Source organism: Procambarus clarkii, chromosome 17, assembly GCF_040958095.1.
Source record: "Procambarus clarkii isolate CNS0578487 chromosome 17, FALCON_Pclarkii_2.0, whole genome shotgun sequence".
NCBI lineage: Eukaryota > Metazoa > Arthropoda > Malacostraca > Decapoda > Cambaridae > Procambarus > Procambarus clarkii.
This window is the reverse complement of record NC_091166.1, coordinates 38,601,270-38,626,681: the sequence shown is the minus strand read 5'-3', so window position 1 is coordinate 38,626,681 and position 25,412 is coordinate 38,601,270. Positions and strand designations below refer to the sequence as shown.

The 25,412-nt window shown below is 39.2% G+C and overlaps 2 protein-coding genes across 2 annotated transcripts in view; one reads left to right on the top strand and one right to left on the bottom strand.

Annotated features, from left to right (window-relative positions):
• Positions 1 to 4,014, top strand: part of rad50 (DNA repair protein rad50) — a 78,380-nt gene extending 74,366 nt beyond the window's left edge. Inside the window, exons 27-28 of the mRNA XM_045765509.2 lie at positions 876 to 1,004; positions 3,670 to 4,014. Of these exons, the coding sequence (XP_045621465.1) occupies positions 876 to 1,004; positions 3,670 to 3,712 (172 nt within the window). The 3' untranslated portion in view covers positions 3,713 to 4,014. The remainder of the gene's footprint in view (positions 1 to 875; positions 1,005 to 3,669) is intronic.
• Positions 4,015 to 11,167: 7,153 nt separating this feature from the next.
• LanB1 (laminin subunit beta-1) overlaps positions 11,168 to 25,412 on the bottom strand; it is a 142,791-nt gene continuing 128,546 nt past the window's right edge. The window contains exons 33-37 of the mRNA XM_069325850.1: positions 23,837 to 23,981; positions 20,063 to 20,223; positions 19,005 to 19,202; positions 16,975 to 17,110; positions 11,168 to 13,411 (exon numbers count right to left, since the gene is read on the bottom strand). Of these exons, the coding sequence (XP_069181951.1) occupies positions 13,263 to 13,411; positions 16,975 to 17,110; positions 19,005 to 19,202; positions 20,063 to 20,223; positions 23,837 to 23,981 (789 nt within the window). The 3' untranslated portion in view covers positions 11,168 to 13,262. The remainder of the gene's footprint in view (positions 13,412 to 16,974; positions 17,111 to 19,004; positions 19,203 to 20,062; positions 20,224 to 23,836; positions 23,982 to 25,412) is intronic.

Here is a 25,412-nt window from a genome sequence, read left to right as displayed (position 1 = left end):
CAACGTTTTGGCCCATCCTGGACCATTATCAAGTCGTGTGTGAGTGGAGAGAGGATTGATTGAAGATTAAGCCACCCAAGAGGTGGCATGGGTATGAATAGCCCATAATGAAGAGAGGATGTTGTTTTTGTTCTGAGTAACTGAATCTAAAACAACAAGGTCCAAGTAGCACGGGCTATGGTGAGCCCATAGTGGACTTATCTGGCACAGGAGCGGGACTGTAACTATAGTGATGGAGAGAGAAGGAACGGGTCAATAAATAAGGAAAGATGAAAGGTACGAATGGGATAAGAATAAGAGGAGGGTACGAAAAAGAAAAGGGGGGGGTAGGCTCAAGTCAGGTAAGACTTGATAATGGTCCAGGATGGCCCGAAAACATCTTTGTTTCTTCATCTTCTGATATGTGGTTTGGTCATTATATTTTCAGCCACATTATTGTGGCTGAAGATATGCCACAGTTTGTACCTGCTGATATATTGTCCCTGTGTTAAATATTTGGTTTTAGTTCTTACTCTGTTGGTAATTACACAAACCAATTCTTTGACTGGAATATCCTACCCACTTGTCCTGTTATATCGTATAAATTTGACATCACTGATAAATTTCACACTTAAATAATAGTGCCTCTGTTAGTAAACAACATAACACTTTAAACATCACAGAATATAGCAAGAAATGGTACACTTCAAGTAGGTCTGCCTGCAATACTGTACCTGTTTGTACAGTATTACAGTATAACTCAACTCAAGATATATAACTCAACAACTCAAGAAGTATTACCAATAATAGATGTTTTTCTATATTTTAGTGTCTGAGGGTATTGTGTTTTATTTATTCCATTTATACTCTCTAATAATTGTAAAATAATTCCTCAGCATTGCTAATAAGAGAACACATCAACGGAACTTCCAGCTGATTGTTATTACACATGACCGAGAGTTCTTAGAGAAGCTGGCTCACGCGGACTTTATAGATACCTACTACAAGTTGTCTCGAGATGAGAGGTGAGTACTGTACTTTACTTTGGTTTATTTAGCAGAACTTCGTGTTTAATTAACATGTAGATATTAGCCAGACAGCAAGTATAATGACAAAGTTGGAATAAAAATTATAGATTTGAAGCCACTTGTGCTGTGTGTGTGTCACCGAGATGTATTGACACAAAAGGAGATGTTTACTTTAAAGTTGGACCTCGCTATCAAGTTTCTGCACGAGTTTAAAAGTTTTCACTCTCAGTATATTAATTAAACAAAGGTTCATTGCTGTGAGAGTTATTTGTGTAAGCAGCCACCAAACCAGCCTATCACAACACGTCCTTGTTAACTGCAGTTATCCAAATATAAACTATATTAAACTCAAATATGATACTGTATATTATTTTACAAATGAACTATTATCAAGATAATGGTGAATATAACCCAGACAGTAGTTTAAATTGATGTGTGATGATAAACACATTGCCCCCCCCCCCCATCTTTGGTCAAGGAGACTTTGCATCCTTGGAAGAGACTTCAGACATAAAACAAAATCATTAAAAATGTGAATGGAGCCATATTATGAGTTACCTTTCATGCTCTAATATTTCCCATGCTCTGGGTTAAAGGACAAAGGAGAAAAAACTTTTTTTTTTTGTTATGAAAAGGTTTAAATTAAGCATTAAGTTTCAAAAATAAGGTCAAGAGTGTTGGAAGATGCTGCAGATTGAACAAGACTGTCCCAAGAACTAAGGCAAAAATAACTTGAAGAAATAGCATTAACAAATGTTTAATTTGAGAAATCTATACTTTCTGATCTGTCAACCTGAATTTGAATTTCAAAACTTTACCTGCGATAGTTTCATAAAGAAAACAAAAATTTGGACAAAAATAATCAAAACTGAGCACTTAAAATGGCAAATAACAAGGGGGCTAGAAGGTATTAGAGAATGACCAACACTATGAGCCAAGAGCTGTTGCATGAATAACTGAGGGAATAGATGCAAACAAATAAATTCATAATTTATTTGTTTTTAATGTTGTAACTTTGATCAATGTGTCTAAAATTACTTTTGGTAAGATTTAGACCGAAAATAGGGAAAATAAAGGTAAGGTGTTGGAAGTTGCTAGAAAATTTAGGCAACAATATCTGACAACAACAATTTAGGAGTGTTTATTTGTTTAAATATCCTCTTTCAAATATTGCAACCATAATCAGCATGAACAAAATAGCTGGTGAGATTTTAAAGGAAATTAAATATTTGGATGAAAATAGTAGGAATTTAGAGGTAAAATGACAAAGTGCAGCAATACATATGGAAGATGTAGAGGAGTTACAAATACTGTGCTGAGAGCTAAACACATAATAACTTCTATTACATTTTTAAACGGGAAGTATATCAGTCTAAATTTGCTATGGTTTTTAAGGGGGGAAAAAGTTTGGCTGAAAAATGTGAATTTAATTTTGTGGGCAGTGGTATACCTGTTGATGATTCCGAGGATTAATGACCCCATGCCTGTACTCTGGTCAACCAGGCTGTTTGATGCGGTTGCTTGCAGCCTGGTTGATCAGGTATCCTTTGAAGGTTTGTATCAAATTCTCTTTTTTAATCCCATGTGGCATTATTTCTGTGTACAGATGTTGAACAAGTTCTCCTAGTATTTCCTAACTACTGTATAAATTATGTATCTCTCCTGCTTTAGGCTCATGAGTAGAACTCTCAAAATCCTCTCCAGGTATGCAGTGTAGTAAGACATTTATGACACCATTACTCAAGAAGGGCCACATTTTATATACAGGCAATTAAACCAGTCCCATGCAAGTAGGTTCCAGTTTACTACACTCTTCAGTTCTATGTTCACTAACATCATGAAGGAGGAAATGTCAGACATTGACAATATTGCAGTAGTTGAATTACAATACTAATCTTTGGGGAAAAACTGTACGAGTCAACATATTGACAGCCATTCACACTGGTAGGATGGTGAACAAAGCAACTAAAAACCAGTTGGTTTTTACCAACGATGGTAAACTGTTTTTAACCCTTAAATGGTGCAAAACATACACATACGATTGGACATAACATCAGTTTTTAAAACTTGCACAAACACTTTCCAATTTTTTTGCATAATCAACTCTGCAAATGCTCTAACATTTTCTTGTTTTTCAAGTTATGATTTTTTGATCATAAATCACCAACATTTTAAAATTTGAATATTGAAAAATTGAAAATCTGAAATCAGATTATAAAATATAAACTATCACCAATATTTCATTTTGTGTTATGCTCTGAGAATAGCATATGCTCTTCATTTTCATCAAATTTGAACATAGGTTTTCAGTATACTTTACTGTAAAAATAATTGTCAATATGGCATTTGAAATATGCAGCAAATTTAAAAAAAAGGAAATGTTTCTTAACCCATTGGTGAACGTCACCTATAAACAGTAGAACAGGCAGGAATTAAGAAAGGAAAATATGAAGATTATGGAAATTTAGTTGACCAACCAGTGCTGATCCACTATAGTATATGGGAGAGAGAGGGAGGGAGGGAGAGAAAGAGGGGGGGGGGAAAGAGAGAAAGAGAACCAACCAACCAACCAACCAACCAACCAGCAACTGGGGGAAAAAAATGTAATGATTTTGTTCTCGTTCCCCTCACTTCATAAACTAACTCTATGGTTTTATTACAGGGGCTTGTCAACTGTCACTTCCTATGATACTACTGACTTCTGATTCTGGAGAAAATGTGAACTACCGAGGTGCTACAATAACAATGCTTGGATGATAGAAAGTTTCTTTTTACATCCCTCTCTCTCTCTCTCCTTCAGGAAGGTCTGATGTATGTAGTCTGTAATAATGTGCACATACACTTTTAATGTTATAGGGAACTTTTAACTTTATACTTTTAAATGTACTCAGAGTATTAATTTCATTACAAAGTATAGAACTTTCAATGAGTGATAAGTTGAGTATTTGTGACTACCAAACATGAATAAACACAATTACTAGGGTAAATAAATGTATATTTAATTAAATTAACTTGTTTTCTTTAGCACTAAACATTTCTTTAATGGTTAACCCCCTTACACTGCTCCTGTTACTTTCAAGTGATTGGCAGGTGCTCCATTTTATTCTAATGCCCCACTGAATCTGGGGATTCATTTGATTCTAGATACCTTCGTTGATTGTTTTTTTTTTTTTCAAAAATGTCAAACGGTCTTTGATTCCTTCTGTCTGGCATATCGTTTTACCGAGTCCACATCACCACCCAGTGACTGAACGTGCATAGTGGCCATGTTAGGAAAAACTGACACTAAAGTGCTTCCAGATCCTTACAGTTGTTAGAGGCATATATAACGAGTAGTTAACAACATTTCATATTCTAATATCAAGGTTAGATAGTGAGCGTGTGGGTGGTGTCTGATATGATGCTGCACTCAAGAGACACACTTCCAACTGAAACATACATGTTGCAACAATATAGGGAGCTCCTCTTTATAGTTAACTAGCATGATCAAACTAACAAGATATATTGGTCATATCTTAGTGCCTCATCGGTGGTTGTATTGGGTGGAGGAGGGGGCAGAAAGAGTGAGTGTGTTTTAATGTTGTCAATTGAAGCTAAATTGCTTTTACAAGCTGCTAAATCTGATGAAAATAGTAATATTGACATCTGTTGTTTGATGTATAGGTGTTGTGCAAGTATGCCAGTTAATACCACGCAGTCTTTGGACAGTATTATTGTCTGACACTTACATAGCAACAGGTGGTAGGTAGTCTATGGAGTTGGATCACAAATGCAATACTGTACTTGGTGTGCAAGTAACAATGAGATTGGGGTAAAAAAAAAAAAAAAAAAAAAACCACAGATGATGTGGTGCAATATGAGAGATGTTTGTTGGGCTCTGCACCTTGACTGTTTCACCGGTAATAACACTAGAACACTTTTAAGAATGGCAAATCAGTCATGTACAGTGGCCCCCCTCCGTTTACGAATTTAATCCGTTCTTAGAGACGGTTCATAAAATGAATTGAGGGGTTTCAGTCCCCGAGCCCACTATGTGCCGCTGTAACCCTTTCCACTATCGCCCACAAGATGGGTATGGGGTGCATAATAAATGAACTAAACTAACTCATCTTCCGTAAGATTATGGGTAAATTTGTTCCCAGGCATAGTGCCTATCCTTGGTGCTGTTGTTACAGATTCGGTGTTGGTTGTCAATGAACTGGTTTAGTACTTGTCAGCTGTTAACTCTGGTACTCTTCTCCCTATTTTCCTTACTCATAAGTCGCCTTATTGAATCTCGATCCTTGGACTTGTGCACTTGCCTCCAACTTCCCTTTAACGTTCTCTTCACTTTTTCTGAACCAACATTTTGAATGTTGGTTCAATGTCCACCTTGTCCCCTCTGCAGTCTATGCTGGTAGGCTCAGATTGTATTCACTATGAGATACTCAATCTCTTGAGCACCATGCAGTATTTGTTGCTCATCTAGAACCCTATTTGGCAGATGACATTAAATTCTCGAAGACTGGCTTGGAGAAGTTGCTGTTCTCATTAGAAAATCTGGTACTCTAGGAACTTCCCTTGAAGATTTTTGTCCCATTGACCTGACAAATTGTGTCTGAAGACTTTCTGAATATTATGTTAAATGTATGCCTCGTGTGGTTCCTGGAACATTATCACAACCTCTTTCCCCACTCAGTTTGGCTTTTGCAATTGTCACATCATGACTGATGTTTTAGTGAACTTGAAGATCTACATTCATACTGCCTGTGATGCAAATTCTTCCATGGTTGCAGTTATTGCGTCAGCCAGAAAAATTATAGGATGGATTACGAGAACTTTCAAATACAGGGATCTCATCACAATGGTTGTACTAGTCAAATCACTTGTTGCCCTTGTTAGGACTTGAGTACTGCTCAGTCCTCACTTTCCCATTCAGAGCAGGAGAAATTGCTGAAATAGAGGTACCTTCATAGACCATATACGGCATACATAGATGCGATAAAGCACCTAAATTATTGGGATCATCTCAAAGCTCTCTAGTGTACTCGCTAGATAGGAGATGAGAGAGATATCAAATGCAGGCGATGAGTCACAATAACGTGGCTGAAGTATGTTGACCAGACCACACACTAGAAATTGAAGGGACGACGACGTTTCGGTCCGTCCTGGACCATTCTCCTCATGACTTTCCTCCTCAGCTCTCTCTTGCCTATTTAATGCCTGTCCCTACCTGTCCTCATCACAATCGAGATATCAAATAATATGCACGTGAAAAATACTGGAGGGCCAGGTCCCAAATCTACACAGTAAAATAACATGCTGTAGTGAACGATATGGAATACAATGCAGAATAGAACCAGTGAAGAGCAGGGGCACCATAAGCACAATCAAGGAACATTATATAAACATAAACGGTCCACGGTTGTTCAACATCCTCCCAGCGAGAATAAGAAATATTGCTGGCACAACCGTGGACATCTTCAGGAGAAAACTAGATAATTTTCTTCAAGACGTGCAGGTCCAACCAGGCTATGGTGGGTATGTGGGCCTGCAGGCCGCTTCACACAACAACCTGTTGAACCAAGCTCTCAAGTCAAGCCTGGCCCAAGTAGGTATTTTTTTTTTTTTTTTTAACTGGAAAAAGCTTATGACAATACCAGGAGATAAAGTATTTTAGCCCAACTACATTTTTTAGGGCATTCATGGTAATCTCTCACTTTTCCTTCAAAGCTTCCTCTTGTTCATTTAAAGTGAGAGTTTGTAATGTTTTCTCACTCACTCTTCAACAGTATGGTGTTCTCAAGGATTGTTCTAAGCATTAATCTATTCTTGGTTGCCCCAAATGGGCTCTGTTACCCCTGGGATTTTCTGGCTCTTTATGTTAGCGATTTTGCTCTATAGTTGCAGTGACGACGACTTGCCTGTTTAACACCAGTTTTAACTCTCAGTAATGCGTCATCCTGGGCCACTAATAATGGCTTAAAGTTCTCTACAACTGTAACGTATGCTATGACGCTTATTCGGAGGCATGTCGATCCTAGTCCCCTGTTATCACTATGATAATTTTCTTCTGTATATAGGTATTTTCATACTCTTGGGGCAGATCTGACATGTTTATCTTGGTTGCCCTCATGTCACACACCTCGAGTCAAATGCTTTTTTTTTTTTTTTTTTTGGAGTAAAGAGGAAGGAGAGGCATAGGTGAAGGGAAGTATAGAAGTGGGGAATACAGTGAGAGGTTTGAAAGCAGGCAGGCTGTCCGCCTTGCTGACACGATGTGTGGGTGTTGGCAGCTAAGCTAAGCTGGCTCCCTCTTGTTCGGGAGCTGTGAGTGTGTGAGAGGTTCTTCACATGTGTTTCACTATATATGGATGTCCATAGATGAATATTGTGTAGCATTCATATACACACACTCCGATGCTTCCACACGTTATTCTGTTTAAGGCTCTTTATTTTATTATTATTATTTATCGAGTTGTCATACATACATATTATTTCTCGAGTTGTTCATACATACACATATATATGTATATATATATATGAACAGTTCATATAACTCGTCTGGGGATTATATACTGTGGGGCGAGGTTTTCGTCCAGAGAATCGAGGCTCTTGGGCCACCAGCTGTGGGAGCGGGGTGTCTCATCTTGGAGTAATCTTTCAAACATTGGGTCCTCTAACATTTCGATGGTGTTCCATACCCTGATGGCTTGGTGCTGCAGTCTGATGTTTAGTCAAATGCTCTAAGACAGTGGTCGCCAACCTTTCGGAGGTCCCGGATCACTAAATTCATAATTTTAATTTTTTACAAAAACTGACCCACATGGTGAATGCTAATGTGCTTTCTATTGTTATGAAAAGCCTTATGCTTGACCATTTTACTCACACTCCATTGATCTATTCACAGATAAGTCTAATTCTGCCAATGGTCTTTGCTACTTTTATTTTCTGGGTGGGTGGGGGGGGGGCCCTTCGGCTCTCTGGAGCTTATCCAGGCTGATATGCTAATGTCAGACTTTGGCACCAATCATGTGTATGGAGTTCTATGGGCCTACTAGGGACCACAAGCCAGAACCTGACTCCCTCAGAGAGGCAAGGAAAGCAATGGCCTATAGAAACTCCCTTGTGGTTGGAAGCATTCTATGTCTGCCATGAACTGGGTCAGGCACCCAGAAAGGTAAGCGTCCCAAAACAAACCCCTATTCTGGTGAAAATTGCTATCACAAGCCGAACAAGTGGATAGAACTCCCCTAAAAGAAACAAGCAAACGATCATGACGTCACACATCACCGTGCCGCTGTCTGCGCAGCTCCCCCCCTCCCCGGGAGGGGGAAGGGGTTAGGGGTTGTGCACTTGTGTTCATTAGTGTCTTCGTTGCTCGTACCCTTCGGTTTGGGTACTAGTCTGGTGGCAAACCTTTGCATCTTCTTCAGTTTGGTTTGTTGGGACATGGTCTGCAGCTCTGTGGGTTGATCGTGTCCCTTTCATTCCCGATTTGCTGCATGCCTTCTTCGTTCCTCATCTTCCTGCTTCACTCTAGTCCCTGGCCGCTGGGGCTGTTCTTCTGGTCTTTTTCTCGTTTTCTCCTACACAGTTGTGTGTTTTGTTTGTGTCTTTTTGCCCTCCTGTTGCTAGGTTTGGGTTCCTGTTTTCTTGGCTTGCCCTGCCTCTTGGCATTTTTATGGTCCCGCGGTGTCCCTTCTCTGGAGTCTTGCGTCGGACCTGTAGTCTCCGATCTCCTGGCGAGCATGCTCGCATTGGGGAGTTTTCTGTTCAGCAGACGTTCCATCTCCTCCTTTGCAGGCTTGGATTTCTGCCTCTGCTTGCTTGGTGGTCGCACCCGAGATTTTCCCGCGGCTCCGCCTCTTCCTTGGCTCGAATGAACCTTATGCCTCGAGTCTGTCACCTTCGGTTGGTGGTCAGGTGGCTTCGTTGTTGGTGTCCTACCTGCGTACTTCCTGGCGGCCGTATGGGTTTTTTTGGCGGTCCTTCCTTTTCCTTCTGTCCCTTCTTAGGTGGCTGTGTTTGTTGGTGTCGGCTTGTCTTTTCTAGTGGAGGTTCGGGGTCGTCATCTTGCTGCATACTGTCACCTCGTTTCGTGCGGCGTTGGAGTCGCATCAGCTTGCTTTTAGTCTTGGTGTTACATCTGCGCCGTTTCGTAAGCTGTCTTATGCGTTGTTTCACCTCCGGCCTGCTCATGCACCGCTTAAGCCGTCCTGGTCTTTGGACAGCGTGCTCTTTTTTCTTCTCCTCGCTTTGTTGTGGCCCCTTTGGTTCGGGTTTGTTTCTTGAAGGCTCTTTTTCTGTTTGCATTTGCCTCTAGGGGTCGGGTCGGTGAGCTTCCTGCTCTCCTCCGGCGCAAGGGTTTTTGCTCCTTCGGTCGTGACGATAGGTTTGTTCGGTTGCAACCGTCTCCTTCTTTTCTGGCGCAGAATGAAACTGCTGCTTTCCAGAGGGGTCCTTGGTTGGTCCGACGGGGGGTGCATTGTTTTGTGCAGGCGATGAGTCACAATAACGTGGCTGATCGCCACGTTATTGTTTTATGTTCGGTTGTGGCCCTCCGCCGTCATTTGCGCACCACGGCTTCTGTGTCCGGGATGTGCTTTGGATTGATCCGGTTCCCTTCTTCCCTGTTCGCAGGTGAGGGTCTTCCAGCTCGTCTGCCGTGTTATTGAGGCTAGCCAGCCTGCGTTGTATTCCTGTGCCCATGACGTTCGTAGATTGTTGCTGTCTTGGGGGCATGTCCTGGCCGACATTCGGGCACGGGGCTTTTGGAGGTTGTACAGGGGCCTGGCTGCTCAATATCTTGTGGTCGTTCCCTGGCCCATTCGGGCCTGTGTCGCCTTGGTTTGGCAGTTGCAGCCAGTTGACTCGACTTTGAGTTGGGGAGTGTGCGGTGACCACTTCCTGGGTACGTCCCTCTTATTTCTTCTGTGGGTAATTAGCTCCTGGGAACCAAAGGGGCTCTCCCCAGAAAACCAGCGTTGAATATAATGAAATATAATGAAAGTTGAATCGATTTCGACGCCATCTACAGACCTGCACTAAGGCATTAAGCGAGACGAAGACAACGCTATCTGCTGGTGGAGGTGTGGTAAGTTCTTTGCTATCCGAGAAGGGTTCCTGTTCATACCTCAGTAGATGGGTCAACGATGTCCGTTGGCGAGGAAAGTAACGATATCAACGCCATCTATAGTGTGCATATAATCATATTTTCAGGTCTCGGGTGAAAGGCTGTTATCCCATGTAATCCTTGTGTACTTTGGCTAATTATTATTATGTCCATAGAGGTGACATGGAGGGTTTGTGCTGTAGAAGGCAGTTCAGAACTTCCGACTTGTTCCTGTGTGGACAAGTGACTGATGTTGGTAGTAAACAGTGTGTTGCCTGTTGTACTTGTGCAGTGTGGTGTGGAATGACGTACCCGGGATTTGGGTACGTCACGAGGCGTTAAAAGACGACAATATTCCCCATCTACTGAGAAGTGCTGTTAGCGTGTAATCAGACTTCTGCCAAGGTGTTGGTAAAAACCCCTAGACATGTACAAATTGTGACCCCTGTCAGCGTGTTGCTGAAAACCTCTGCCGTTGTGTTTCTAGAGAGCAGACGTGGGGTATATGGACATCGTAACCATACGGTGTGGGGAATGGCCCATGTTGAGTAAGGTGAACTTGCCGGTAATGAGCATTGGACGTGGATGACATATACTTGAAGATAGTGGACTCACCGGGATTTGAAGAACACTGCAGATATATTAAGTGTTCTGTGCGAAAGTGACAGTGTACATGTGTATTTGTTAAATGAAAGATTATATATCGGTTTGATTACCCCCCTTTTTATTTTACAATTACTTGCTACTGCCAATTCTTGATAACTTGCCCCTTGACCTGGGGTGGTATCATAGAAGAGGCTGTAAGGCTCATTAAGCAGAAAGAACCCAGTTACTGGCCCAGTCAGGCCATAACATTGGCACTGCTTGTTAAGTTCTTGTTTATTGGAGCTCCTCCATACCTTTACCCTCTCAGTCTATGTAATATATTCCCCAACAATAAAAACAAAATGTTTCTACATACTTCGTAGACAGTTTCTGCACAGGTCTTAATATTACATGTGCAGGTGGTGGAAGGAAAATAACTTTAGCAGTAAAGGGGGGCGGGAGGGGAATTTAATGAAGTATGTACCTATCCCAACATTTATTATGAAGTTCATTATCATTACACACACAAGTGGCACATGTGAGAGAAGCTTTGTATTTTGTACACAAGTAGCACCCAAATTTCAGTTTAACTCTTAAGGTTTTTTTTTTTTTATAAAACAAACATTGTACAATACATGTTATTTTGTATAAGCACAGACATACCAGAAAAATAATTATTTGCGTATGTACAAATTAAGGGACTAGTTAAGATTATTTTGTATTGTTGCACTTAATGCTTACCATTTATTTTGTCTGCAAAATAAATTTGTATAGCTGCTATAAATTAAGAGAAAAATAATTGAATATGCAGATTTTTGCAAAAATCTAATTAGAAAATGGCACTTCAAAATATGGCATCTAAAAAGGTTATAGAAGACCATGATTATTTACAAACTCAATCCACAATTAAATAACTATCACTACTTTATCCAGAACCTAAGGCTAAACACGTTTTATAAACTAAATTGGTTTTCAGTAAAATAGTGAATAAAAATTACACTAATTGCCATAATGAGTTCATTTGTGTTTAATGATGCATGATGTGTGTGTGTAATCAGGTGATATTTCAGGAATACATTTACTGAAGCTTTTTACTTCGTTAGCATTATTTCATAACTAAATTATTCAACTCCACATTCAACTACTGTGTAAAGACAGGTTTTTTGCTGATGGTAATGCTTATTTTTGTAACAGTAACAAAATTTGTTAATCCACATTGGACGAGACCAGAAGTGTATTTTTAATTTTATTATTAGCATTTTTGCTGATGGATACATTCCTTTAAATTTGTTGTATACACTATAAATATGTCCACTAATTACTGTACAGTACTGTACAACAGTTCATGCTGCACCTTCATTGGAGAAGAAAAAAAAAATAGGCAAAAATATAGCCATCTGTAACTTCAAAACTTAGATTTAAGAACAATCTATTGTATCTAATTTATGCCTTGAGAGTTCCGACTCAACTGTCTAGGTAAAATGTATTAATCTCAAATTGCACATGGTTTTCTTGCAACACTGACTGTACCTTACTTGTAATGTAATTATGTTACTTCTGTAATTTAGATGCATTAAAATATCTTGCATTATTCTTATAAGAATACAGATCCGAGAGATAACGGAGGTCTCGATGCATCTCAAGTGCTTTCATATTTCTAATTATCTTTAAAATAAATAGTTACAGCGTATTAATTTAATAAAAATAATTTACATTAAAAAGCAATGTACAGTATTCTATTTACCAAAATTTATCCATCAATTTATTTTGTTTTATTTATCAAAATCATACAAGTATATTCATACATGTGCATAAATACACATACACATCCTAGCAGGGGAGGTATGCACATGTGAATGTAACATGTCATGCTTAGTCCCAAGCAACCTATCACAATGCTACTGTAAGTGCCAGTGACTCTACCAGTAGTGTGACTGGATGTGGCCACGCGGTGCCACTTAAGACTGGTGGCATCCTGTCGGGAGCATACAACCACATTATGCACTTGTTTTACAAAATATCACCTAACTGTGCACTCATCATATGTCTAAGGAAATTTTTTCAATGTAATGCAGTATATTAATATAATTGAGGAAATAGTGATAAATATAAGCCTATTTCATGATGTAAATTATTAGTTCAGCAAATACAAGTAGCCATACATATATGACAAATAAGTTAAATTATGGTAAATACAAAATTGCAACATTTTGCATCTCTATTCATACTAATAAAGTTTAGATATCTTCAGTTTTTATGGGTTTAGAGAGGGTCAAGTTATTTCTACTATAAATTGCCATTTATATATCAGAAGTTGTCACCATAGAGAGACAAACTGTAGTGTTGTTGAAAGGGTACTTTATACTTTAACATGTATACTTTAACATGAAATTATATTAATTACTGTATAGGAAATATCTGAAATGTGAACCGAGTAAGAAATTTGTTAATTTTTCCATAATATAACAATTTAGTTAACATTTAACATTGAAGTAATTTCCCCCCCAAATTTGCCAACACACAGTTCTAACTTCAAATCTGCTATACACAACACTATCTTCTTGCTATGAAGAATATCAGCGAGTTCCAGAATCACATGTGGCATAAAATTCTGTCTTCTGCAATATATATTCATGATATTCTATCATGCTCACTTCCATTAATCGGATTTGTTCCTCATGGTTTTCAAGTATATTTTCATTGTTCTGGAAGACTCCTTCCATTTCTGTAAGAAAATAATTGGCAATATTGTACAAAAGTGACAAGTATTAATTTATCTTGAAATACACAGCATTTTTATCTACCAACTATATTCTATCTCAAATAGGGTAGAAGATCCTGTAAAAAAATAAAGCATCGGGTACAATTTAAACCTCCCCTTCATGAGAGCTACCTTCCTACCTCAGTAGCTCTACAGAGCTCGTGAACTGGTGTTCCATTGCCAAAAGTGACTCGACAGACATCGGTGATTATCTCTGCCTATCAAGAGCAAGGAACAGGATCTTTCCTCTCGTCCCACCTCAAGAGGCAAGGATGAATTTGGAGATCATGAATAAACCCCAACCAAGAAAAATTGCTCTAAAAGTCAAAAGGGCGTTACAAAAACTCAAAAGGACATTGAAAAATGTTTTTAGCAACCCAATACTAGACAACACTAAAGAACCCAAATGCCATCTAGCCACCTGCATACCACCAAGTCAACATCAGCCACCCACTGGAGTAATGTTATTTGGTAGACCTGGTAGTTTTGTAAATATGTATATGGTACCAGTGCCACTGCACTGCACGAAGGACCTAATGAGGGTGCTTAGGAAAGGATATTTCATTACATTCAATGCTCTTCTTTAATTCTCTTTGGCCTTTAGGACAATTTTCTTCAGTTGTGGGTTGAATTCTGATCCTAACATGTTGCTCTGACTTGTTTGGTTGACAATATTTAGGGCACTTCTTTTTATAGGCTGAATTGGTCACAAATACTTGGGTAATCTGTTTTGGCCTTACACTTCACAAGGCCAAATCACTCTACAATCACTGCACAACCTCTGAGGAGATATTGAAAAGGGTGAACCAAAAAGAAAACAGAATAATATGTAAAAATGTCTGTCCACTCATCTTCTGTTCAGTAAGAAAAAGTGAATCAAGATTTCCAAATAGCTTGAAAAGCCTAAGCTCATCTGTACACACAACCCATCTTCAGGCCAGGCTCGTTAAAGCTGTGGCCATACCCCAAGACTTGTTGACAAAATTTAATGCATGTTAAAAATAGGTTTTTCTCGTTTATATATTAAGGTTCTATGTATAGTTAGGCATAGATTAGGTTAGGTTCTGTTGGCAATTATTTATATTTGAAGCACTGTGGTTTGAACAGAGATCATCAGTCAAGCAATATTCAAGAAATGATTGAACGTTGCGAGTTGTGTGTAAAGTGTTTTTCATTCATAAATGGGTTTGGTTGCAGGATTAACAAGAATTTGGCCTTTGTTGATGAGGACAGGCTTAGATTTATTCTTAGAATTAGATTTATTCATCCACTATCACATACAAGTCTTCTCCAGTGAATTAGTTATTCTTGCAGCAAATTTCACTCGCTGAATATGATACTGGACCTAACAACTGTTACTGACTCGATTCATCATGTAGTCGACCTCTTTCCCAATCTTCCATTAAAGCGGTTGGGAAAGCGCATCCCTGGCCACAGAGGCCGTGGCGCGCTTTGGGTTGATCTGGTTTTCCTTCTTCCCTGTTCTCGGCTTTGGGTCTTTCAGGTCGTCCACAGGGTTATTTGGTTTAGCCAGCCTGCAGTCTATCCCCATGCCCATGACGCTTGTAAGTTTGCTGCGCTTGCTGCTGTCTTCGGTAACATGTCCTAGGCTGATATTCAGGCACAGAGTTTTTGACAGTCAAACAGGGGTCCTGGCTGCACGCTACCTCATGAATATTCCTGGGCCTAGTCGAGCCTGTGTTGCTTTGGGTTGGCGGTTGCAGCCTGATGTCTCTACTTTGAGTTGAGATGTGAGCACCGACTGCCTCCCGGGTAAATTCCTTTTTTTTTGTCTTTGGTGAAGTAGCTCTGGGGAGCCAAAGGGGCTCACCCCAGAAAAACCAGCATTCAATGTAATGGAAACGCCATTTTTTGGGCGAGTCCCGGAGGCTCCCGGCAACCCTCCCTCTCTCCGGGCGGCATTTTTTAGCATGTTGTTGATATCCAGCCCCAGAACTGGTGGGTGGATCACCGGCGTGGGGGTCGGGGGCTACCCCTTTCCCCACCCGGGGAGGGGGAAGCTGCACAGACATGCGGCTCGTGTGAAGTCATGCTTGTTTGCTTGTTTTCATTTGGGGAGTTCTGTCCATTAGTTGGTCTATTTTTGTTGTTTTAACCAGAATTGGGGTTTGTTTTGAGGCGCTCACCTTTCTAGGTGCCTCTCCCGGTTGATAGCAGATATAGAATGCTCCAAATCCCAGGTGCATTTCTATAGGCCATTGCACCTCATGCCTCTTTGAGGGGGGCCAGGTTCTGGCCGTGGTCCCCGGTAGGCCTAGAACTCCATTCACACTGATGCCAATGTTTAGGGATATACATAACAGCCTGGATAGCTCCAGGGAGCCTCAGGGACTCGCCCAGAAAATGGCGTTTCATTACATTCAATGCTGGTCTGTTATGCCCATTCACCCACTTGTACACCTCTTATCTCACCCCTAATTTTTCGCCTTTCTAGAGAATGTAATTTAAGCTTTGTCAATCTTTCTTCATATGACAGTTTTCTAATTTGGAGGATTAACTTTGTCATCCTACATTGGATGCATTCTAGTGAATTTATATCCATTCTATAGTACAGAGACCAAAACTGAACTGCATAATCTAAATGGCGCATAATCAGAGCAAGATATAGCAGAACACCACCACTAGGCGTCTAATTACTTACGGCTCGATAAATGTCCTATTTGCCTTATTATGAATATTTATGCATCGATTTTGTGGTTTTAAATTCTTACTAATTATAACTCCCAGATCCCTTTCGCAATCTCCACACCATCTAGCTTGTATCTTGTAACTATCGTCATTACCTAGCCTCAAAACCATACATTTGTCAGCATTAAACTGCATCTGCCAATCTTTTTGACCATTTCAAAACTCTAGATTGTCTTGAAGTAATAGCAAGTCTTTTTCCGTGTTTATTTCCCTCCCGATTTTTGTATCATCAGCAAATTTGCAAATATTGCTGCTCAAAACTGAATCTAAATCATTTATATATACTGTATTATGAATAACAAGAGGTCCCAGGACAGATCCTTGAAGCATTCCACTTGCAGCATTTTCCCCACTCTGACTTAACCCCATTTATACTCATTCTTTTTCCTTTGGTATAGCCATGTCCTAATCTAACTTAATATAGAACCCCCAATACCATGAGCCACTATCTTTTAAATCAGTCTTTCATATGCCACTGTATCAAAAGCTTTACTAAAGTCAAGGTACACAACATCACAAACCTTACCACTATCAACTGCTATACTGGAATAAAATGCTAGCAAATTTGTTAAACATGAACGGCCATTTGTGAAACCATGTTGTGAATAATTTATTAATTTGTTTTTCAAGATGAAGACGAATGGTAATTGCAATTATCGATTCACTTATTGATACAAATATATAATACTAAAAGCATACACACACACACAACACACACACAATCTGTGAAACCAGAAGTGTTAAAATAGTTCATTAAAATTAAAAATTCATTAAGATATGTAACCTTTAAAATTCACACAACATATTAAATACTGTACCTTTAAGAGTGGCTAATTTTGCAAATGCCTCCGATGCTAGTTTATTTGCTCTCGTTTTAAGTTCTTCTGCTCTAATTCTTGCTTGTTCTGCTGCTTCAGCTTTTAACTGTAACCTTTCTGCTACTGTCAGGTATTTCTGTGAATAAAAAAATTGAAGAGTATTTGGCAGTATGGGTAATTGCTATAGTGTAAAGAAACTGAATCAACCTCTACATTAAATGTAAATACAAGACATCAGTAATTTAGACTCATCAGTAGCTCCCAAAGCATCTAGTACTAACCACTTCTAAGATACTTAAAATCATGGTAGGCACTGGATGATGCTTTACTCAGAGATCGAGACCTTTTCAAAACATGTCTTGCCCCTCATCTGAATGGGAAGCTCATGGACAAGATTGGACTTCAGATGCTCAAAGCTAGCCTAATCAAACATTGCACAGTGACTCGTGGTCATTCAAGGGTGGTCATAGATCGGCTGGGGTTGACCCCCATAATTTAGTTTCACTTTACATGAAAGATTGAACTGAAGATGTGGCCTTCATCACCCGAGCAATGTTGGGTACCTGCTGGAGAAATTGCTAACCCGGAGAGCATGCAAAGATCTTTTACTGCTAGAATCCACTCAATAAAACATCTAAATTATTGAGACCCCCTAAAAATTTTAAATCTGTATTTCCTAGAGTGCAGATAGAGATTCATAATAACTTACAATTGAAAGATATTGAAATAACTGGTTTCAAATCAGCACACACAAATGACACCACGAGACTAGAAGGATGTGCAAAATAGCCCCAATGAAAAGCAGAGGTGCAATAAGCATACCAAGAGAGAAGTCTATTGACATCAAAGTCCCAAGACTTTCAACACTTCTCCTCTACGCACATGGGGCCAACACTGGCCAACCTCTTGCAGTGCTCAAGAGAACTTGACAAGCACCTTTGAAGGTGCTTGTCGAGTTTTGAAAAACACCTAGTCGACTAAGCTATGACACATACATCAGTCTGTATTTGAACAGCCTAGATGATCATACCAGGAATTAGGAGACCTGGTCAGAGTCCGAGCCGCGGGAACATCGATCCTCGGAATCATCTACAAGCAGTCGCCCAAATTCAAATCAAAGGGAAGAACCCGGAAGCTGTAGGCCTGATACTTCATAACAAAACCTAGCTAATTTCTGAACCCCAGATGTATAGGTACATTCCAACAGTGTCTTGGAGACCCATGGAAATTATCCTGGAGCCCACTTCCAACACGAGGCAAACCTGGACCAAAGTGGTGCACGGGACGAATCTGTTCAACCCTGAGAGACTGAAGATGAAACAGAGCTCCACCGAGTCCTGTTTCTAAACTGGGAAGAGACGAGACACCCAACAAAGAGATGTGGTAGTTTCAACCATGCCAGAAGCTACCCACACCATAATGACTCGATGGAGGCCAGGGGGAGAAGTGTGCACTGAAAGCCCTAAACCCTCGTAAGTAGGGAAAGACTGACCAACTCTTTTTGGATATGAAACTACCCAAAAAAGCCACAAACATGACTGGCTTCTGGAGGCCACTCCTTTGAAGAACACCCTCTAGATATTTGCATTTCATTACATTCAATGCTGGATTTATGTTTGTGGTTTCACTTATTAGTTTACACAATGTAGAGTTGTGACATAACTGACAAAAACAGCTCGTGCTGTATTATAGGCCTACAATGTAATGTGTACATCTATTGCACATAAATCTGTACCTGGTACAACTCAAAGGAAGTGTCTTTGCAACCCACTTCTTTATGGCAATTCTTTATGGGATTGTCATCCAGGCATGGATTCAAATGCTGACAGGAAAGACCAGGGTTGTGATTTGATAACTGCAGTCCCCTAGTACATGATATGCTCATTGCAGATTATATAAAAAAAAATCATGGAGCTTGTTTAACTACATTACATCTATATAGATGCATTATAACCATGTTTACATCATTGGCATAAAAACTCTGCAATAATAAAAAAAAATGGCAAATGACGACGACCAGTGTTCCTTACATCTTCAAGTTGCTTAGCATCATTTGCTGCACGCTGGGCTTTAAGTGCTGCTTGACTAACAGCATTTGTTGTGTCTTCAAGATGTCGTTGGTTGATCTTGTACTGAATCTTCACCTTTTCAACGCGACTTTCTAAATCTTGCACTTCTTTAAGAGATGAATTTGCTTTGGCCTGCGCTACACTAGTCTCACTTGCAATCTGTTTGGTGAGAATTACCGAGTTGAGAATTATTGAATGAGAATAACAAGTTAAGAATTATTAGCTTCTTCTGGATAGTCTACCTGCTATCTACTTCATGTTTTAATTCATGTTCTCCTCATCTGTTTTTGGTTGCATGTAATGAATACTAATATACATAGTTTTACCGTCTGACACAAATACTTCATGAACTTTAATTCACCTCAAAATGTCTTAAACAAAATATGGTCACTTAAAATAATGAAAGTACTGTACTGATCACACAATTTCCTTTTTTAATAATAAGAACAAATTTAAATTTATTCCCAATTTATAACAGGGTATATTCTTTAAATAAAAGAGGAACTTCAGATAATGTTAAATGTCCAGAAGTACAATTGCAGTTATTACAACAAATATTTTGGATTATTGTGTAAAAACAAAAAAATGTCAACACTAATTTTATTACTGCTGTATTAGTACAGATTTTGAAGAAAGATTTTAAATTTAAAATATTTTGACATGAACACTTAATTAGAAGAAATAAAATTACTGAATAATATTTTTCTTTAAGATATTATTATTATAAATTATAATAATGGTACAGTAATACACTAAATACTGATCAAAAATCTTTTTTGCATTTTTACTTTAATTTACACAGTAACAAACATACTAAGAGTCAAGGCAAACAAATATAATCTGGGATCGATGGTCTTCAGTAGTTGGGAATATACACAACAAGCACTGGTTACTCTAAAGTTATTTACTTTTTGTACCACTCACTCCCACATCATCCTAATAATGTCTAATAGCTCCAACGTAACAAGCAATTATTAAAAAATTACATTAGTAAAAACTCAACCTGCTATGAACATAACCTGTGTGAGGTGCGTCTGTGTGGCGTGTATATCATCACTAGCTTTCAAGACGGCTTCTTCTGCAGCACTCTGAGCAGCACCAGCTTCCTCCAAAGCCTCCAATACACGCTCCGACACATTTAATGCATCTACAGCCTTCTTCTTGGCCTGGTCAGCACGCTCTATCAAGGAACACTAGTTACCCACATGTAAAGTCAATTGATTTCAATGCAAGCATACCCTGATTAACTTTACCATACACATCACTGATTCATTTAAGTGGTATTTATTTAAAAGATAAAGAAAAACAATTACTGTAATTCATGTATGCGTGTTTAATTACCTAAGTGTACTAAGAGTCAAGATGAGAGCTACACTCAAGGTGTCCCATCTTCCCAGTATTCTTTGTAATATAGCACTTTAAAACTACTAAAAGTTTTGGCATCTACTACCACCTCACTCAACTTGATCCAACCATCTACCACTCATTTGCAAAAGAAAACATTATGATATTTTTCAACACTTTTGTTTCCTTAGTTTGAATCTATGATCTCTTGCTCTTGAAATTGCAGGTTTCAAGATTTCTTGTCAATTTTGTAGATTCCTGTTAGTATTTTGTATGTAAGAACAATATCACATCTTTCTTATAACACAGTTGTTAACAAGAGTATTTCAAACAATAGATGCCAGACCAAGACACTATTCCTTTCTAGGGTGGAATATTGTTGCCCACTAAATTCCTCATTCATAGTTGAAGAAATTGTTGACCTGAAGAATGTGCAAAGGTTCTTTGCTGCCCAAATACACCCAACATTAAATTATTGGAGCTACTTACAATTTTAAAACCTGTATTCTCTAGAGCACAAACGAGAAATACACGCACAACCATTTACGCACAACTCGTCTGCCTCCACCACTAGCAAGGATAAGAACACCTTTGAACCAGAAGTAAAATTTCTCCTGACCACAAACTCATTGGAGCTTGGACCAAAGGAGAGGGTAAACCCTGAAATTAAAAAGGAGGAAGGAGGAGGAGTAAACATCAAACATGTTCTCATAACCAAATGCTTCGCCTCCTTGTGAAAAGCTAGCAGGTTCCCCCAACTCTGGGGCATTACGTTGGGCCAAAAACAAATATGGAATGCCAAGCACCGCATAGCAGCTGCCACCTGATAAGCAGTGAAAACCAAGGATCAACAACAACAATCATCATAAGCCCAGGGATGAGAACAACATCAAACAGAATGGAGATAGAACGAAATCAGAATGAACGAAAATTCCATGGCATTCAGAAAAAACGTGAACAGCGGTAGCAAGCTTGGAAGACAAGCCCACTTCAATCCCATACCTGTGGAAGATTACCAGTACTAAGGGATTGGTACAGGGGCCAGTCTCACATCAATTCCTTCCCTGGGAAAATGTGGCAGAGGAAGGTGCAAGTCTCCACCAGAGCAACAGCTAGCTTGAAACCCACCACAAATGGAATCAATGTAGGAAGAGGCCAAACCCCAAACATACCAGCGATACAAAGATGCGAGAAACAACTATACAGCAGTAAGGAGAGCGGGAGAAAGAAATTTTGAAAAAGGGTTAGCGGATAAATGTAAAGCAGAACTGGGCCTATTCTACAAATTCATAAACAACAAATTGCAGGTGAAGGATAATATTCAGAGGTTGAAAATGGTTAACGGATTCACAGAAAATGAAAAGGAAATGTGTGTAATATTAAACGAAAAGTTTCAAAGCGTGTTTGTACAAAATTAAATCTTCAGAGAACCAGACAATAAGAATTCCAGAGAACAACAGAGCGTATAGAGGTGTCTAGAGATGAAATGGAAAATATGCTAAAGGAGCTAAGTAAGAACAAAGCAGTTGGCTCAGATGGTGTTTCACCATGGGTTCTGAGAGAATGTGCATCTGAGCTCAGCATTCCACTTCACCTGATCTTTCAGGCATCCCTGTGTACAGGAGTCATAGCAGACGTGTGGAAAAAGGCTAATATAGTTCCAATCTATAGGAACCTGTAGATTCCTGTAGATTTTACAGGAAAGAGATGGTTGGGTTGACTGCATCTATATGGACCTAAAAAAAAAATTTCGTTGGTTCAGAACTCTGAACTAAGAGTTCCACACAAAAGGTTGTTCTGGAAATTGGAAAATATTGGAGGGGTGACAGGTAAGCTTCTAACATTGATGAAAAATTTTCTGACTGATAGAAAAATGAGGGCAGTAATCAGAGGCAATGTATCAGGCTGGAGAAATGTCACATGTGGAGTACCACAGGGTTCAATTCTTGCACCAGTGATGTTCATTGTCTACGTAAATGATCTACCAGTTGGTATATAGAATTATATTCTTGAACATGTTTCCTGATGATGCTAAGATAATAGGATGGATAAGAAACTTAGATGATTGTCATGCCCTTCAAGAAGACCTGGACAAAATAAGTATATGGAGCACTACTTGGCAAATAGAATTTATTGCGAATAAATGCCATGTTATGGAATGTGGAATAGGTGAACACAGACCCAACACAACCTATAAATTATGTGAGAAATCTTTAAAGAATTCTGGTAAAGAAAGATCTAGGGGTGGTTCTAGATAGAAAACTATCACCTGAGGACCCCATAAAGAACGTTATGCGAAGAGCCTATGCCACGCTTTCTAACTTCAGAATTGCTTTAAAATACATGGATGGCGAAATATTAAAGAAATTGTTCACGACTTTTGTTAGGCCAAAGCTAGAATATGCAGCGGTTGTGTGGTGCCCATATCTTAGGAAGCACATCAACAAACTGGAAAAGGTGCAAAGACATGCTACTACTGTAACTCGCTCCCAGAACTGAAGGGCAAGAACTACGAGGAGAGGTTAGAGACATTAAATTTGCCAAAACTAGAAGGCAAGAAAAAGAGGTGATATGATCACTACATACAAAATAGTAACAGGAATTGATAAAATCGATAGGGAAGATTTCCTGAGACCTGGAACTTCAAGAACAAGTGGTCACAGATTTAAACTAACTAAACAAAGATGCCGAAGAAATATAAGAAAATTCACTTTCACAAACAGAGTGGTAGACGGTTGGAACAAGTTAAGTGAGGTGGTGGTGGTGGAGGCCAAAACCGTTAGTAGCTTCAAAGTGTTATATGACAAAGAGTGCTGGGTAGACGGGACACCATGAGCGTAGCTCTCATCCTGTAACTACACTTAAGTAATTACATGAGTTCTTACATTCTTGTACAGCCACTAACACGCAGTGTTTCGGGTAAGTCTTTAATCTTATGTTACCCGGATATGACCCCGCCAAATCGGTTAACAACCAGGTACCCATTTTACTGTTGGGTTAAACAGAGGCTACAGTTAAGGATTTGTATCCAGTAAATCCTTCCTGGCCAGGATACGAACCCAGGACAAAGCGCTCACGTAACGCCAGGTGAGCGTCTTACCACTACGCCACTGGGACCAGGGCAAAGATAAATAATAATTACTGTATTCCTGCAACTACAAGCTGGTAATCACAAACAGGTATTTACACATTATTAAACATAGCTTATTGTTGTGTTGATTTAGGGGCGACGACAATCGTGGGATCGGATGCGCCCAAACATAGCTTACAGTTACTGTTTTGATGCATGAGCTGTGAGTAACAAGCCTAATAATATTGCCACCACAAGCCAGGTGGCAATTCTCTCCAATAATCAAGACCAACTCAACTGTATGCTAACATTAAAAAGTTACTAATGATATACAAGACAAATTCTAAACTATTTAAATAATTCATGAAAAGTACAATACCTTTAAGTTGTACAGCAATGTCCAGATCATTTCTGGTAGCATCAATAATGGCATCAATATTTGTTAGAGAATCAATGGTAAGGGTAATTCTTTCAGCAAGGTCTGTAATCTGCTCTGGTCTTAGGGAAATATCCAGAGCTAACACCTGTTATGAAAAATATAAAAACATGTTTAAGTATTAAAATGAGCGAAACACACACACACACAAAAAGCCTTCGACAGAGTTCCACATATGAGGTTGTTCTGGAAACTGGAAAATATTGGAGGGGTGACAGGTAAGCTTCTAACATGGATGAAAAATTTCCTGACTGATAGAAAAATGAGGGCAGTAATCAGAGGCAATGTATCGAACTGGAGAAATGTCACAAGTGGGGTACCACAGGGTTCAGTTCTTGCACCAGTGTACCAGTGATATTCATTGTCTACATAAATGATCTACCAGTTGGTATATAGAATTATATGAACATGTTTGGTGATGATGCAAAGATAATATGAAGGATAAGAAACTTAGATGATTGTCATGCCCTTCAAGAAGACCTGGCCAAAATAAGTACATGGAGCACTACTCGGTAAATGGAATTTAATGTGAATAAATGCCATGTTATGGAATGTGGAATAGGAAAACAGACCCCACACAACCTATAAATTATGTGAAAAATCTTTAAAGAATTCTGATAAAGAAAGAGATCTAGGGGTGGTTCTAGATAGAAAACTATTACCTGAGGACCACATAAAGAACGTTGTGCGGGGAGCCTATGCCACACTTTCTAACTTCAGAATTGCTTTTAAATACATGGATGGCTAAATATTAGAGAAATTGTTCACAACTTTTGTTAGGCCAAAGCTAGAATATGCAGCGGTTGTGTGGTGCCCATATCTTAAGAAGCACATCAACAAACTGGAAAACGTGCAAAGACATGCTACTAAGTGGCTCCCAGAACTGAAGGGCAAGAGCTACGAGGGAGCTCTTGTTAGAGGCACTATATATGCCGAAACTAAAAGACAGAAGAAAAAGAGGCGATATGATCACTACGTACAAATTAGTAACAGGAATTGATAAAATCAATAGGGAAGATTTCCTGAGACTTGGAACTTCAAGAACAAGAGGTCATAGATTTAAACTAACTAAACAAAAATGCCGAAAAAATATAAGAAAATTCACTTTCGCAAACAGAGTGGTAGACGGTTGGAACAAGTTAAGTGAGGTGGAGGCCAAAACCGTTAGTAGCTTCAAAGCTTTATATGACAGAGTACTGGGTAGACTAGACACCATGAGTGTAGCTCTCATCCTGTAACTACACTTAGGTAATTACACAAAGGACTTCAACTTTAAAACAATAGACTGGGAGGCCTATGAAGCAAGAATGGAGGACTTTTGGAGATGCATGTTTCTGAACCTCATTCTGGAGACATTCTTGTGTCAACACATCAAGCAGGCCACAAGAATGAGGGAAGTATTCTTCCATCAGTACTGGATCTAATATTCACCAGGAAAGAAGAGGAGATTTTTGACATCCAGTACCTTCCTCCCTTGGGAAAGAGTGATCATGTTCTGTTGGACATTAAATATGCTTTA